This window comes from Saccostrea cucullata, unplaced genomic scaffold (assembly GCF_032062105.1).
Source record: "Saccostrea cucullata isolate Sc308-1 unplaced genomic scaffold, CSIRO_AGI_Scuc_v1 ctg14907, whole genome shotgun sequence".
In the NCBI taxonomy this organism is placed as follows: domain Eukaryota; kingdom Metazoa; phylum Mollusca; class Bivalvia; order Ostreida; family Ostreidae; genus Saccostrea; species Saccostrea cuccullata.
In genome coordinates, this window is record NW_026918673.1 from 1 (window position 1) to 14755 (window position 14755).

Consider the following 14755-nt stretch of genomic DNA (forward strand, 5'->3'; position numbering starts at 1 on the left):
AAATATGAATTTAATTGGTTAATTAGGTTGGATATAGGAAAGAAATGTGATTGTAAGAATAAATTATGCAACACACAGATTCATACACTAATTTCTGATATGTTTTTATCCAAACTTCTTCAATTTATTAAACATCCAATTTCAATAACTACATTAATTCAAATATATATCTATTTAAAAAATAACCTCCCCTTTTCAAGTAATATCCAGATATTCAATATTATGAAAAAAATATAGGTATTAAGATAAATTTTATTTCAATTTTCAGGCATCAATTTTTAGATATGATTATAGCGAAGCCCAGTGTGAAAAAAGTTATTGCGATGCGAAGATTGCGCACATGCGTGGGAAAATGAGAGTATATTCCACTGAGGGTCATAAAAAGGTAGCTCATAATATGAAAGGGGCAATCAATTGAAATGGTGTTTGGGGGGTGCAGACAGCAGGGGAATGTTGATGTTTCCAAGCAAACTCTAAGAAGTCATTCATTAAAAGGCATCACTCAGCTTACAAATGTTAGTTCAGTCCTTCTGGTATAAGATTATGGTGTGCTTATGATTTTGGGAAAGGAAATCTGTTGACAGAAGATACAGTGACAAAATTCTGCAGGCAGAAACATGATGATCCGTGTCTCAGGATTCTTAAAGATTTTATGGACAAAAGTGTTTCTGGACATATCAACAAAAAAAGGCAAAAATTATCCAATATTCCAAGAGTACCATCAGAGGGAGAAGAAAATCTACAGACAGATGATAATCCATATAAAAAACCCTCCCAGTCCAGAAGAATCATTGCAAGGATCAAGGATAAAACCTGCTTTTTTTTGCCCTGAAGAGGGCTGCATAAAATTTATCAGTCATTTAGATCATTAGAAGATCACATCATAAGTGGAAGACATGAAATGAAAACAATTTCTGAGTCCTTTTGACCAGGTGAAAAGGATATGGGCAGAGAAATGTGAATTAATATCTAATTCCAATGGGTCACTGAGGAGGCAGACTCCTTTAGAAAATACAGATATTTGTGAACCAATGGGTTGGGCCTTAAAAAAGGACAGGAAATTTAAAAGGTTTTCCCGAAAAGTTTTCTGATAGATTTGATTGAGAGGGGTAGAAAAGTGGAAAGAAAGAAAAAGCTATTAGGTTAAGAACATGAGGACCATGACAGAGGAGGGGGGGAGAAAATTTCATCCCAGTGAATGGCTTCAGCCAAGTCAATTTCTTCATCCTTTTCAAGAGTATTGGAGACGAAAATTTGCAGGCCGTCTTACAATTACTTGAAAGTGAGAAAATCATTGCAAATCTAGATGAATGAATCTGCTGATGTGCTTCTTTAAAGCCATATATGGCGTAACTGATAAAAAAAAATGTTTTTGAAAAATACAAAATTAAGCTAAGAAATAGTTAATACCTTCAAAATTAAAGCTTTTCATACAATTCTTAACACTGAATCTTTTGTATTTTTTCCGAGTCGGAGAAAATGTTTTTATACTTTTATTGACCACAGGGTATTTATTATTTAATACTAGAAAACTGACCAGTCAGCAAGGGCCCCGCCATGGGGTAGAATTAATAGGTCGCAGCTAACGGAATGATTAAAAAATGTATGAAGCAACTGTATATATTCTTAAAATTTCAAGATAATTCTTGAATATTCAAAAACCTGAAAATAATATCCTTGTATTTACATTAGACAGAAAAGAACAATTTAATATTGAATGTATATTTAAACAATTATGAGGCTTGTGTTATATAAAATGCCAGCCTTCAATGAATGCAGATATCATGAAGGCTTGACCTTAACTTCAAACAAACAGCAGTTGCAGACGAAGGTTTTAATTAATCTAAGACAGATAAAGAAAAGCCTACTACTTTCCTGCAGCAGGCTAGATAATTAGTCCCAAAGGATTAATTGACTACCTCTCTCATCATTTTCTTCTAAAGTTACAAAAAGAACTTTTTCAGTATTAATGATAGAATTATTTTTTTTTATACAATTCTCCTAAAAATTAATAATATTCTTAAATTAACTTAAAGTGAAAAAAGGAAATTAAAAAAAAACTTCTTTAATCTATTTCTTGTTATTAGAATTCGATGATATCATAACTATTAAACAAAAATAAATTATAAAAATTTAAATCCACATTTCAGAGTGTTCATAGCATTCCAAATTGACTTAACTTCAAAACAAACGTATTTGTAGACAGAGGTGGTAATTCATCTCAATTTAAATAAAGATAATGCTCTGCATTTTCTTCAGGAGGAAAGCTAATTAATCCCAAGGGACTCATAGAGCATCCAATTTACAATGGGAACATTTTCAGCAGTTATCTCTCTTTGCCAATGCTTTGGTTTTAAAAAAGGGAATTCCGCACCACCCCAGCTCCAAACCGGGGGACATAGAGAACAAAACTTAGCATCAGTATATGTATTTCTGCCCTCTGAACTACCATACCAAATTTGAACATGATTGGGCAACCATAAAATAACTTGTCCATTCATTCTTATGCATAGTTAAAATCTACCCCACCACCCCAGCTCCAAACCAGAAGACATAGAGAACCAAACTTAGCATCAAAATATGTATTTCTGCCTCTGAACCCCTCCAAATTTGAAGATGATTGGGCAACCATGAAAAAGTTATTGGAAAAAAACAGAAAATTTGTGGACGGAAGAGTGACAGACGGACAGACAGCGGAGGACGGACAGACAGAGTGATTACTATAGGACACCCGCAAATTCTTGCGGGGCCATAATGAAAAGTAACATGATGTATTAAATATATAATAAATTTCAAAACTTTTAGTAATGTGAATTTATTATGTATTCCACATGCATAATATTTATGACATATGTGGGGTTATGGAAAAAAAGGAAAATGCTATTTTTTATAAAATTTACCCTCAATTTTCAGAAAAAGAATATCATTTGCACAAAAATGTTTTTATATTTTTATTGACATCAGGATAGTTATTATTTAATATGAAAAGTAACATGTTGTATTGAATATGATGATGGAATTCAAAACATTTAGTTATGTGAATTTATTATGTATTCCACATGCATAATATTTATGACATATGTGGGGTTATGGGAAAAAAGGAAAATGCTATTTTTTATGATAAATTTTTTTTTTTCCTAAATAGAACATCATTTGCACAAAAAATGTTTTATACTTTTATTGACCTCAGGGAATGATGTCTATGACAATAAAATGTCTTTTTGATTTGGTTGTTGGGTTTTTGTAGTTTTAGATATCCGAAAATCCCATAAAAAATGAAATTTTCATGTGTTTGCACATTTGGATTATTTCCCTTTTCAGTTTAAAATTAAACATTTACTGGACATATAGAAATTTGAATTAATTTTGAAAAGTTACCCCCTGTGCTGTAGTTGAATTAAAAAAAAACATAACTGTGATATCTTTTTTTAGTTTTTTTTTTTAAATTTAAATTGACCATTGGCAATTTTGCATATTTTCAAGGGAAATTCAGCCGCATGGAAACCAGACGCAGATTTGAGAAAAAAAAACTATTTTAGGAAGTCACTAACCATACTCTACCTGCATGCAAAGTTTGAAAAAAATCGGAGACCCCTCATGTGCCGCCCCCTGCCGATTCTTACGTGGAATAGTACTAAATTGTCACTAATCGGTAAAGTCATGGTAGTTGCTTTAAATGTCACAAATTGGTCTCAAATCGGTGAAGTAACAAATCAGTAAAGTTACAAACGGTAAATTTACAATCGCGTTTTCTGTCACTAGTTCAGCGCCTGGTCCGCTCGGCCTTTGGTCTCTTCCTCTGACATTGTTTTTGGGCCACTTTGAATGTTTGTGGAATATCTATTTAAAAATATATCATAATTAAGATGATTCATTTTCATTAAAAATAAAATTGAAATACACGCAAGTAAAATATTCCTGAAGTTGAAAATAAAATTTAATAAATACTAGTAATGTTTTACCTGGAAGCTGCAGTTTGTACTCTTTATGTAGTTGGTCTTGTCGTTGGAGGTGTTTCCCCACTCTCCTGTTCTTCTCTGAACCACTCAGCTTCAGCCACACGTCAGGGGCAACCTTGTGCTGCTTCAGGGAGTCCTCTAAGACATCATTCCCGTTGCAATGGAGTGCACGGCGGAGATCATGGAACTGGATGGCACTGATCTCGTTGATCTTGCAGATGAGGTCTGTAATTTTGTGGGGCTTCAAATTTAACGAATGCTTAAGATGATTTTTCATGGACCCAGAGTTGTTGTTGGTCTATTGTTCTGTAATTACGCCAGTTCGGAGTGGGTTGTACACATGTTTTTGAATTAAAGGTTTGAGACGTTTTCCAAAATGATGTCGAAATTTATTGAAGATATTTACTTTGCAAATGACAGTCCGAGTCCGCTGTTTTTGAATGGAACGAAAAGGAATCGTCAGCATTTATAATGCCCTCCTGTCCAAATATGGTGGAAAAGATGTACTCCCTTTCCTTTGTGCTGCAACTGTCATTGTCCTTTAGGTATCGTCGAACGCTATCCTTTTAATGTTTGGTGCATAGCAATTGGACAGGATCTGAGAAAGCTTGACGAACAGCTTTCAACATGGCCTTCTCCAAATCACTGCCGATTTTCAGACCAGTCGGGAATCCAAGTTTGCAATTCAAGTGACAGAAAAATTTGTAAAATGAGTCTGTTTCATCATCCCAATGCAGCAATATGGGCCCAAGGAAAATTGGATTTTGTAACGTTTCCATTTTTATGGCGTCGGGCTTGCCCGATCGTCATCTAGCGATCAGTCAGGTTGTTGCGGATGTATTTCTACAGAGAGGGTGTGCCGAATGACATGAATCACATTTTGGGACCGATTACTGTAATACAAACAATCTTATAGCGGTAAAATAATTACAAAATAAACACGAATACTACAAGACTACCCGGTTTAAAAATTGAATTTCTTAATCTTAGGTTTACTTATACGATCTTCAATCCAATTTTAGCCGAACAACCTACGATATTGACCAGTAATGCCAGTATTATTGTATTTATTTATTTCCTTCAATTGTTTACCGCGCCTTATCGTAAGTCGATCGTACTTGAAACATTAAAGTCATGGTTGTAGTTAAGATACAATCACTATAAAACAGAACACACTCTGACAATGGAAATTAATTAAAATAATTTATGAAACCCTTCATATGTCTTCGATTGACTGAAAAAAAATTAGATTGATATAAAGGACATTTCTGACGTCTGGTCAATTCGAACCCTGGCTTATTCGGACCAGGCCACGAGGCTATCAGGCCCTTTACTGTATTTGTGTTAAGACTATTTTTTTTTTCATTTTATTATGTTACTGGAGTCACTCACTTGACCTATTTGCAGACCTTTTGAAATAGTTTTTCTTAAAATTGTTCGACGCCATCGAAGCCTTTCAGGTTTTTTATTATGAGTTTGCGGTTCTCATATGGTGTTGTCACAAAACATGGACCCATGCAGGTTGAAGGTACGGTCTATGCCCAGAACGCTATCGTTGGAGCCTTTACAGTTATAGTCTTTAAATCTTTCAGTTGTTCCTCTGAATATATGATGATGATCGGTGATTTGTTTGGTGTTAAATGTATTTCCTTGATGTTATTTTCCCCGTTTTGACACATGGAAATGGCAGCTATAATGAACACATATATAATACATATAACACATATAATCAAAACAGTACTTAATTTACAAGTAAAAGTTAATAAAACCGCAGTAAAACATTGAAAAATTCCATTTGGGTCCATTTGATTTCCATTTAGGTCCATTTGATTTCCATTTGGGTAAATCGACGTACCGCCATAATGCGACAATTTTCTCGTGTAAGTCTGTCACCTTAAAAATGCACGTGAATATTGCAAATAGGTAGATTATTAATAAGCTCTGTGATAAGTTCAATTACCTAGATATCTATATTTAGCTTTATACGTGGATTTAGTGATTTTCCTGGACCTGTTTTACAATTCCTTTTTTGTTTTATTTTTTTTTCCTTTATGCCTTTTATTAAACCACCTCCTTACACAAAGGAGGGAACTCCATTACTGAACTGGACAACAGTACTGTGAAAATAAAACTCCTTGAACAAATAATTTCAGTTATCTTGAAGTTCTTGATAATTTCTTTTGTCAATAACCTTACAGTGCTGCGAGAAGGTTAAACTACAACCACTATCCCTTAAACCCAAGTTAAAACGAATAAAGTGCCACGCCACAGCATGATACGCCCGTCAAAATATTACACAATTATCTTTAACAGTTTAGACTGCAAGAAAATCACTTCAACTTTGATTCTAAGATTTCCATGATTTTTCCATTTTTAAAAGAAATATTTCTTTATCCATCCCCTGTGCTGTAGACGTAATTAAAACAAATATTACATAACTGACAGATTTCTATACTGTTTGTGTTAGACTTTGTCAACTGCCGGCCATCATAATAAACAATATCAAATTAGTCTTAACAACTTAATCTATGTCAAATTAATTTTGAAAAGAAAGACTGGCCATCAAGTGACATTTGCTATGACCAGAAGACTTCTTTTGTCTAATCCCCAAGACAGATAAGGCAGTGCTTGATCAGACAGCTTTCCTACATTGAACTCATTAATTAATCTTTGACTGGATGCTTTTCTACTCATTACTACCTAAATATTAATGGATCTGCATTTTTTATCCTAAAACACTTTTAAAACATATAAAATACTCTTTTTAGATTTAATGCCAGACAGGTTTTATATTTAATTCATATGACCAAGTAGGCATGCTGATTCAACCCCATCCCATAAAATTAGTTTTTAAATAATTAATATTATATAATATCAGATTATTAGTTTATTATGCAATAATGAATATCAAACAAGTTTTAATTACTTTTTATCAAATTCATTTTAAAACTTAGCTAGCCACCAATTATGCCGATGGGACAAACTGAATTCCTCTCATCAAACACTGATATTTGTTTAAGATTGCTGTAAAGTATATGATGAAAAAATAAGTTTTTACTTGATTTAATACTTTTTATTAAGGATACAACTCTAGTTTTTACATTTTTAGGATTATGAAATTTAAAATTTACAAAACTTAAATTTTTAAAAAATTTCACTAAAATTAAAGGTCACAGTGACCTTAAAATAGGTCGCGATACACCTTCTACCTAAAATGTATACTTTTGCCAAGTTTGATAACTCTAGGTCTATTAGTTTTCTAGTTATGAGCCGGACAGGATTTTTCCATTTTTGGCCATAGCATCTTTATTAAAGATCAGAACGAACTACTTTTGGTGCGCGACACACCGTCTACCCAAGAAGTATCAGTTGACAAAGTTTGATAATCCTAGGCCTAATAGTATTGAAGTTATGAGCCGGACACGAATGGACAGACGGACGGACATGAAGCCTATAATATAATACGTCCCGTCTTAAGACGGGCGTATAAAAATCATTGTAAGACTTCTCTATATATATTAAATAGCAAAATGACAGGTCGTCCGTTCCGGAAATTTTATACGTATTTGGTTTGGTTTTATGTACAACTTACTATTTCCGCTCCACGAGCTTTTCATGTCTACAACATGTACAACTTGTAACGTTGGTGTTTTTACAGCCCCACAGTGTATGTATATTTGTAATTTCATTTTCATCTTTATATTAAGTGATAAATAGTGCATTTCTTTCTATATCTACGATAAATTGAATTTTATGCATTTGAATGTTTTGTTTTCGCGTAATTTATAACTTTGTTTTCGTACTCCCTGGCCTATTTGCATGTGCTACATTGTATTGTTTCTTTTTGTCATTGTAGCATTTACGGTTTATTCCTAGAGAATAAATTATGTAGACTAGCTGTGTTCACGACTTTTGGACAGCATAGTAAATGACTAGCCATGATGTCAACACCAAACGGAGAAGAGATACCCTCCGGGGACCAGTTACCCTCCGGGGAACAACAGAGTGAACAGACCCAAGAACCGACGAGAACGTCAGATAGGGTAAAGGTTCAAACACAAAAGGGACAACAACATCTTCAAGAAAATATTAAAAAATATAGAGAAAAACTTCTTCACATAGAAAATAGAATAAGATCAAGTATTCAAGAATGTACAAGTCCTTCATGTTCAAAAGAACTTTCAGTGCTAATCTCAATCCGCGATAAGGTTGAGAAAAACTTTGAAATTTATACACATGTATATAAGGAAAGTCAGGATTACATGAACAGACACAATTACAGTGATAGTGAGAGAATTCTGATAGATAACAGTTATAGACTAGTTAGTCAAGATACAGAATCATGTTTGACAAAACTCAGTGAGACCATAAGATCATTGGAAGAGGAGGTAAATACTGTAAGTGGTCGGATGTCATCAGCTAGCATCAGATCGTTACAGAGAGTGGAGGAAGCCAAAACCAAACTAAAGAATGCAGAGAAGGTTGCAGAGCTAAAACGTCAGAAATCAGAGCTACAATTTGAAGAACAATTACATGCTGCAAAACTGAAACGAGAGCAGGAATCCTTAGACACACAACTAGAATTACTTAAACATCAAGAGGAGGTTGAGATCGCAGAAACAAGAGTGAAATTCGAAATGGGTGAAGAAGAAAGGAGTTGTGTTGATCTAGGATTACCGAAAGTAGGAGGGTTTGAGAAATCTAAAACTTTTATAAAGAACTTACCTCTTAATCCTCAAGCAGAAAAGTTTGTTCCACAGTTGGATAAAACTCTGCCTTCCATGTCAACAACATGTGTTCCAGAAACTTTACAACAACCGTATAATCCACAACTAGTGCGACCAGCTATTAATCCACCACGACCCATACTGGCAGCTTATCCTCGACATCCTATGCAGTTGACATACCCACCGCAACCTATGCCATCTATGTACGCACCTCAGACTCCTCGGCCTATGCATCCTATGTACTCGGCATACACTCCGCGACCAATGCAGCCAATGTACACACAGCCAACGCCCTCTAGTGCACAACCTGTGGTATCGCAACCGATGTACACACAGCCAACGCCCACTAGTGCACAACCTGTGATATCGCAGCCTAGTTTGGAATCTGGGAATATACATTCACACAGTAACATTCAACCTCAACAGTTTTCATCTGTGCCGTCAACTGTCATTCCTACAACTACTAGTGCTACCGGTAATTTCATGAACAGTTATATGATGAAGAAAGACTTGATCTCACAAAGACTTAGAAAGTATGATGATGATCCTTCATCTTATAATCTATGGAAAGGCAGCTTCAAGAGTATAGTGTCAGAAGCCACGCTAAGTCCCCTTGAAGAGATAGACTTACTCTTAAGATGGTTAGGACCTGACTCAACAGTCCAAGCTACGAGAATTAGAAGAGCGAATCCTTGTGATACTGGTGCTGCACTTAACAGGATCTGGCAAAGGTTAGATGAACGATATGGATCACCTGAACTGATCGACTCAAAGCTACAAAGTGAACTAAAAAAATTTCCAGTCTTACAGATACCAAAGGACAAAACGTTGTTATACAACCTAGTCGACCTCTTGGGGGAAATAGAGTGTAACAAGAACAATCCTCAGTATTCACTACTGTTGTCTTATTACGATACACCAGTCGGCATCAATCCTATTGTGTCTAAGCTACCAGAAAACCTACAGAACAAATGGCGTGACAGAGCTGTGAAATTTAAAATAAAACATAACATTCCATTTCCACCGTTCAAGGAATTAGTAAAATTTATTCATGAACTCAGTGTTTCCTTGAATGATCCGGGCTTTGTGTTTGATACTTCATCTCCATTCGCAGGAAAGGATAAACCAAAACTCACCAAGAAACCCACCTCTGTCGTATCAAAGAAAACGGATGTTCACACAGGAAGTGATGAAAATCCTAAGAAAGGATCATGTCCTTTGCACCCCAATGCTATCTCGCATTTCCTTGATGAATGTCAACTCTTCATGAAGAAGCCAATGGAGGAACGCCGTAGATATGTGTTAGAAAACAAACTTTGTTTCAAGTGCTTAAGAACTAACTGTCACACAAAGAGACAATGTACAGAAAGAATCAAATGTAAAGAATGTGGAAGTAACAATCATGTTACTGCTATGCATGTTTCTTACAAGAGGAAACTTCAGGACAGCTGCTCCCAAACAGCCCACGGCGGGGAGACTGGTTTGATTAAAGTGGATTCAAAATGTACAACAGTATGTAATGAATTCAATGGACGCTCCTGTGCAAAAACTGTCTTAGTACGAGTGTACTCAGAAGAACATCCGGAAACATCTGCGACAGTGTACGCAATGATCGATGAACATTGCAATCGCACACTGGCATCAAGTGAACTAATGGATACCTTGGGTGTACAAGGAAATGAACTTATGTATAATTTGTCTTCATGTTCTGGAAAGGAACACGCCCTTGGTCGCCAAGCCTATGGTTTCATAGTGGAGTCTCTAGACTCATCAACATCACTGAGATTACCTACCCTCATTGAGTGCAGAAGTATTCCACAAGATGTGTCTGAGATACCTACCCCTGAGATTGCGGAACAGTATCCACATCTTCGTGGCATCTCGTCAGAAATTCCTAAATATGATCCTAAACATCACATTGGACTTTTGATAGGACGCGATTTGACAGAAGCGCACCATGTTTTTCAACAAATTATTGGACCCAAAGACAATCCGTTTGCACAGAAAACATGCTTTGGATGGGTCATAATTGGAAATGTGTGCTTGGACGGAAAACACTTACCTATGCTGGACAATCCGTCAGATATAACCATAACAAGTTTTAAAACTTCTGTATTACCTAGCGGACGATCTACGATCTTCCAACCATGTGACAAGGAGTTGAAAATATTGGAGAGAGATTCAGGTCAAGACATAGATATTTTCAAGAGAAGACATGACGATAATATCATTGGTCACTCTGTGGAGGATCGCGAATTCCTTAATCTTATGGAAAAGGAAATGAAAATTAGTGCCTGTGGAAATTGGACGGCGCCCCTTCCATTTCGTAAGGACAGACCCCCCTTACCAAACAACAAACCAATGGCATTAAAGAGAGCAATGATTCTTGATTCAAGCTTGAAGAAGAACGACAGAAAATGTCAACACTTTGTTACATTCATGGACAAAGTAATACATAGCGGTGCAGCAGAGATAGCCCCAGAGTTAAAGGATGGGCAAGAGGTGTGGTATCTTCCATTGTTCGGAGTATACCACCCTAAGAAAAAGGATCAGATACGTGGAGTCTTCGACTCTTCTGCAACATTCCAAGGAGTGTCTCTTAACAGTGTTCTCCTCACAGGACCTAATTTGACAAACAATTTAGTGGGTGTTCTCCTTCGATGTAGGAAAGACGCTGTGGCAGTATCAGCAGATATTGAACAGATGTTCTACTCATTTCTCGTCAACGTCAACCACAGGGACTACTTGCGATTTCTATGGTATAGAGATAATGATCCTAACAAGGAACTTATAGAATATTGCATGTGTGCCCACGTGTTTGGGAACTCTCCGTCGCCATCTGTAGCAACATTTGGCTTACACAAGAGCACCAGAAATTCTGATGAAGACATCACAGAATTTGTGAAAAATGACTTTTATGTAGACGATGCTTTAACGTCTTTACCAACTGCTTCACAAGCAGTCGATTTGTTGAAAAGAACTCAGACTGTACTTAAGAACAACGGCAATATTAAGTTACACAAAATTGCATCAAACCACAAAGATGTGATGTCAGCTTTCTCCAAGGAAGACCTAAGCAAAGAAATAAAACTGTTAGACTTAGAGAAGGATTCGCTACCTATACATCAGAGCTTAGGTTTGTCATGGGATTTATCTACTGACAGTTTTGTGTTTCATGTGGATTTTGCCAAGAAACCTAACACGAGACGTGGTTACTTATCCATGCTTCACAGCATATACGACCCTTTGGGTTTCACTGGACCTCTTGTGATCCAAGGGAAGATAATTCTTCGCGAAATTACAGCACTGTATGACTGGGATGATGAGATCGACCCCTCATATGTTTATCGTTGGGAATCATGGAAGGATTCTTTTACATTGCTACAGCAAGTGACTGTCCCTCGCATGTATTTTACCAAATCTTTGAGCCAGAGTGAGACAGTTGAGCTACATGTGTTTTGCGATGCGTCGGAACAGGCTGTCTCAGCAGTTTCCTACATGAGACTTTCTACTGAGATGGGAATAGAAGTAACTTTTGTCTTCGGCAAAGTGAAATTAGCGCCACTTCATGGACATACCATGCCAGGACTTGAACTCTGTGCGGCCTTATTAGCAGTAGATGTAGCAGAAATTCTCAACATGCATCTGAATGTTAAATTTACAACCACAAAGTTTTTTTTACGAAAGTATGTTTGTACTTGGCTACATTAACCAAACTAGACGTTTCTACAATTACGTAGCCAATCGTGTTGAGCGCATTTTACGAGCATCCAATCCCTCTCAGTGGAATTATGTGAAATCAACAGAGAACCCAGCAGATCTAGGAACGCGAGGATTGAACTCGGCTCAAAATTTGTACCAGGAGTGGTTGAGAGGACCAGAATTCCTTCATCTCAACACGGTGACCATCAATGAATCTTTTCCCCTCATTAACCCAGAACAGGACGTCGAAATTCGTGTCAGTGCTAAAAGGACAGTGATTAATGACTTTAATCTTACCGGGATTTTTGAAAACTTTTCCAGCTGGGATTCTTTAGTGAGTGCACTTACGGTGCTAAAGACTTTCATCAGAAAGAAAAAGCAAATTGTGTCAGACCCTGTGACAGTCAGAAGAGACAGTGAATCAGTCATCATCAAAGAAACTCAGAAAACCTTTTTCTTGGATGACATTTATTGTTTACAGCATAAGAAACCTCTACAACGAGACAGTTCTGTGCTTAAATTGTGTCCTTACCTGAGTGAAGATGGCATTATGAAGGTTGGCGGAAGATTGAATCTTAGCGTACTTTCTGAGGAACTGAAGAATCCAATCATTATTCCTAAGAAATCTCATGTAGCAAAATTAATTGTACAGCATTTTCATGAGAAATCAGCTCATCAGGGCAGACACATCACAGAGGGTGCAATTAGAAACAAAGGTTACTGGATTATTGGTGCAAAGAAAGTAATTTCATCAGTGATTCATAAGTGTGTTATATGCAGAAGATTACGAGGGAAGTTTGAAAGTCAGAGGATGGCCGATTTACCACCGGACAGGATTACTCCAGGACCTCCATTCAGTGCAGTGGGAGTAGATACATTCGGACCCTGGACCATCGTCACACGTAAAACACGTGGTGGACAAGCTGAAAGTAAACGTTGGGCCATCATGTTTACATGTTTGACAACGAGAGCAATCCATATTGAGTTAGTAGAGTCAATGTCCAGCTCGTCTTTCATCAATGCATTACGTAGATTTATTGCACTTCGTGGGAATGTGTCTTTATTTCGATCAGACAGAGGTACTAACTTTATTGGTGCTACAGAAGATCTTGGGATTGACGTGACAAAGGGACCAGTGAAGAACTTTCTTGATAAGTCAAAGATTGTGTGGACATTCAATGCTCCCCACTCTTCCCACATGGGAGGAGTGTGGGAGAGAATGATTGGATTAACGCGACGAGTATTGGATACACTACTCTTAGGACCCAAAGGAAAACATCTCACGCACGAGGTACTTAGTACTTTGATGGCCGAAGTGACAGCCATAATTAATTCAAGACCGATTACTACTATATCTAACGATCCTGAGCTACCATTTGTGTTGAGTCCAGCCATGCTTCTGAATCAGAAGATATCCGGTCACTTTTCTATGTGTATGGATGTTGACATACGTGACATATACAAAGAACAGTGGAAGCAAGTGCAAGTCCTATCCGATTTATTCTGGCAACAGTGGAAAACCCATTACCTTCAGAACTTACAATCCCGTCGTAAGTGGACATCTGAAAAAACGAACATGAAGGTTGGAGACGTAGTGGTTGTCAAGGATCGTGAGTCAGCTAGGTGTCAGTGATCTACTGGACTTGTGGAAGAAGTATTCCCCAGTGCGGATGGACTCGTACGGAAGGCATCTGTTCGTGTTATCATTAATGGGAAGCCATGTACATATACGCGACCGATCAGTGAACTTGTTCGACTAATCGATTAACAATGTACATGTACGTCAGTTTATCAAGCAGTTTGAAGTGATAATTAACTGTTAAAATTTGTTGTTTCCATCATGATATATTATATTTAGGATCCTGGTCGTTGCACCATATTTTCTTATATTATTATACCGTAATGTTTGATCAGAATATTTTTGTTGAATTTGATATGTTTTTTATAGTAATATTGTTATGATAATATCAATATTAGGCAGGGAGTGTTCCGTTCCGGAAATTTTATACGTATTTGGTTTGGTTTTATGTACAACTTACTATTTCCGCTCCACGAGCTTTTCATGTCTACAACATGTACAACTTGTAACGTTGGTGTTTTTACAGCCCCACAGTGTATGTATATTTGTAATTTCATTTTCATCTTTATATTAAGTGATAAATAGTGCATTTCTTTCTATATCTACGATAAATTGAATTTTATGCATTTGAATGTTTTGTTTTCGCGTAATTTATAACTTTGTTTTCGTACTCCCTGGCCTATTTGCATGTGCTACATTGTATTGTTTCTTTTTGTCATTGTAGCATTTACGGTTTATTCCTAGAGAATAAATTATGTAGACTAGCTGTGTTCACGACTTTTGGACAG

At 36.5% G+C, this 14755-nt stretch overlaps 1 protein-coding gene across 1 annotated transcript; it reads left to right on the top strand.

Moving 5' to 3' along the window:
- Nucleotides 1-7900: 7900 nt before the first annotated feature.
- LOC134269481 (uncharacterized) lies at nucleotides 7901-14021 on the top strand. The gene is made up of 2 exons (XM_062751683.1): nucleotides 7901-12357; nucleotides 12407-14021. The coding sequence occupies exons 1-2, from the start codon at nucleotides 7901-7903 to the stop codon at nucleotides 14019-14021; spliced, it is 6072 nt and encodes a 2023-aa protein (XP_062607667.1).
- Nucleotides 14022-14755: the final 734 nt, after the last annotated feature.